The 2,398-nt window shown below is 49.9% G+C and overlaps 1 protein-coding gene across 1 annotated transcript in view; it reads left to right on the top strand.

Annotated features, from left to right (window-relative positions):
• The first annotated feature begins 1,240 nt into the window (after positions 1-1,240).
• Positions 1,241-2,398, top strand: part of taf9 (TAF9 RNA polymerase II, TATA box binding protein (TBP)-associated factor) — a 2,785-nt gene continuing 1,627 nt past the window's right edge. Inside the window, exon 1 of the mRNA XM_034890860.1 lies at positions 1,241-1,248. Within this exon, the coding sequence (XP_034746751.1) occupies positions 1,241-1,248 (8 nt within the window). The remainder of the gene's footprint in view (positions 1,249-2,398) is intronic.

Genomic DNA, 2,398 nt, shown 5'->3' on the forward strand with positions numbered 1-2,398 from the left:
CCCCCCCCCCAAAGCCCAAAAGGTGTGACTGTAGAAAAATGTGACTGTTGTTGCAGATATATTCCCACATAATTGTGATCAGAGGTTGAAATCAGCCTAAAAACAAAGCAGATTAGCATGTTTTGGTTGCACGTTAAGAGCTAACTGCAAGACTTCATCGTGCAACCGGCTTGTAAAACACGAGGAAGACGAACCACATCTGAGCCGATCATCACTGCACACTGGTTGTTATAAGACTGCAAGACTGTAGAAGATAAGATAAGAATAAGAAAACCTTTATTTGTCCCACAGTGGGGAAATTGTGGTTGCAACAGTAAAGATAGACAAGTGTACAATACTGTAATATACAATAATTACACATGAATTAGTAAATTGCTCTGTGAAGGGGCACCAATGTTTCTAAAACATGAGAAAAAGTACGCCATCGTGTGCTGATCGTCTGTCTGTCTAAAGTTTCTACAAACTCACTTTGTAATGCACGCAGAGTTCCGAAATGACATGTTGAATATTTCCATTTGATGGAACGACTAACGGGCGAATTCACGCAGAATGCACTCAAAAAAAGGGGTAAAAACAAGATAAAAACACTAAATTTGAAGGAAAATTGCCTCAAAACAAGTGCAATCATGTGTCCATGTAGTGAGATAATTTCACAGCAGTAGCTCAGTCCGTGGGGGGGCGGGGTCGGGAACCGGAGGGTCGCCGGTTCAAGTCCCCGTGTGGACAGACGCATGGTGGTGGACTGGTAGCTGGAGGGGTGCCAGTTCACCTCGTGGGGTTCACCTCTTGAGCAAGGCACCGAACCCCCACCTGCTCGGGGCGCCTTTCCGTGGGCACCCCCCCCACTCTGACATCTCTCCATTAGTACATGTATAGGACCTGAGCATGTGTGTGTAGTTCAGGCCTGTGTGTAACGTGTGTAATAACAACAGAGTGTAAATTGTAATTTCCCCTTGTGGGATCAATAAAGTATACATTATTATTATTATTATTATTATTATTATTATTATTTGTTATTACATTATTGTTATCACATTATTATTGTACAGTAACATACATTTTCTCGGTGGAAAACAGACTAATTTGAACTAATCTGGCATCATTTTTGCAGACGTCTGATTCAAACAGACGCAGAGTTGTACGCCTCATTCATCACCGCCCAAATCGGCTAATAACTCGTTACCAAAGTCCATTTAAACCCGTGGTTGGCGGGTTGGCTCCAGCTCATCAATCCGCCAATATGGAGTGGTTTGACTACCTCAGCGAACTCCACCAGGGAAATTGACGACAATCCCCCATCATCATCCAGCTCTGCCTCCACCACAGAGGGCACGTCAGCTGGATTTAGGAGTTCCTCAAAGTGCTCCTTCCACCGCTCTATAACCTCCCCAGTTGAGTTCAACAACGTCCCATCCTTACTGTATACAGCTTGGATGGTTCCTCGCTTCCCCCTCCTGAGGTGGCGAACGGTTTTCCAGAAGCACCTTGGTGCCGACCGAAAGTCCTTCTCCATGTCTTCTCCAGGTCTTCTCCGAACTTCTCCAGGTCTTCTCCATGTCTTCTCCAGGTCTTCTCCGAACTTCTCCAGGTCTTCTCTATGTCTTCTCCATGTCTTCTCCGAACTTCTCCCACACCCGCTGCTTTGCCTCGGTCATGGCAGAGGCTGCAGCCCTTCGGGCCCGTCGGTATCTTGCACCAGCCTCTGTAGTCCTTCGGGATAACATATCCCGGAAGACTCCCTCTTCAGTCGGACGGCTTCCCTGACCACCGGGGTCCACCAGGGTGTTTGTGGGATATCGCCCCTTGAGGCACCTAAGACCCTAAGACCACAGCTCTCCACCGCAGCTTCAGCAATGGAGACTTTGAACATTGTCCACTCAGGTTCAATGCCCCCAGCCTCCACAGGGATGCACGAAAAGCTCCGCCGGAGATTCCATTCAGGGTCTCCAAGAAGGCCGAATACTCCGAACTCTTGTTTGGTGCATATGCACAAACAACAGTCAGAGTTTCCCTCCCCATCACCCGCAGGCGTAGGGAGGCGACCCTCTCGTCCCCCGGGGTAAACTCCAACGAGTGAGTTGGTTGTGAGTATCCCCACACCCGCCCAGCGCCTCACACCCTGGCCAACTCCGGAGCAGGACAGAGTCCAACCCCTAACCAGGAGTTAGGTTCCAGAAACGAGACTGTGAGTACAGGTGAGCACCACCATATCTAACTGGTAGCGCTCCACCTCCCGCACAAGTTCCGGCTCCTTCCCCCACAGAGAGGAGACGTTCCAAATCCCCCGAGCCAGCCTCTGCCTCCCGGGTCTGGTCCGTCGAGGCCCCTGAAAGCGCACCCGACCCCACTGGTTCCCCCCACAGGTGGTGGGCCCATGGGATGGAGATAAGGCTGGGGC

This window comes from Etheostoma cragini, chromosome 13, assembly GCF_013103735.1.
Source record: "Etheostoma cragini isolate CJK2018 chromosome 13, CSU_Ecrag_1.0, whole genome shotgun sequence".
NCBI lineage: Eukaryota > Metazoa > Chordata > Actinopteri > Perciformes > Percidae > Etheostoma > Etheostoma cragini.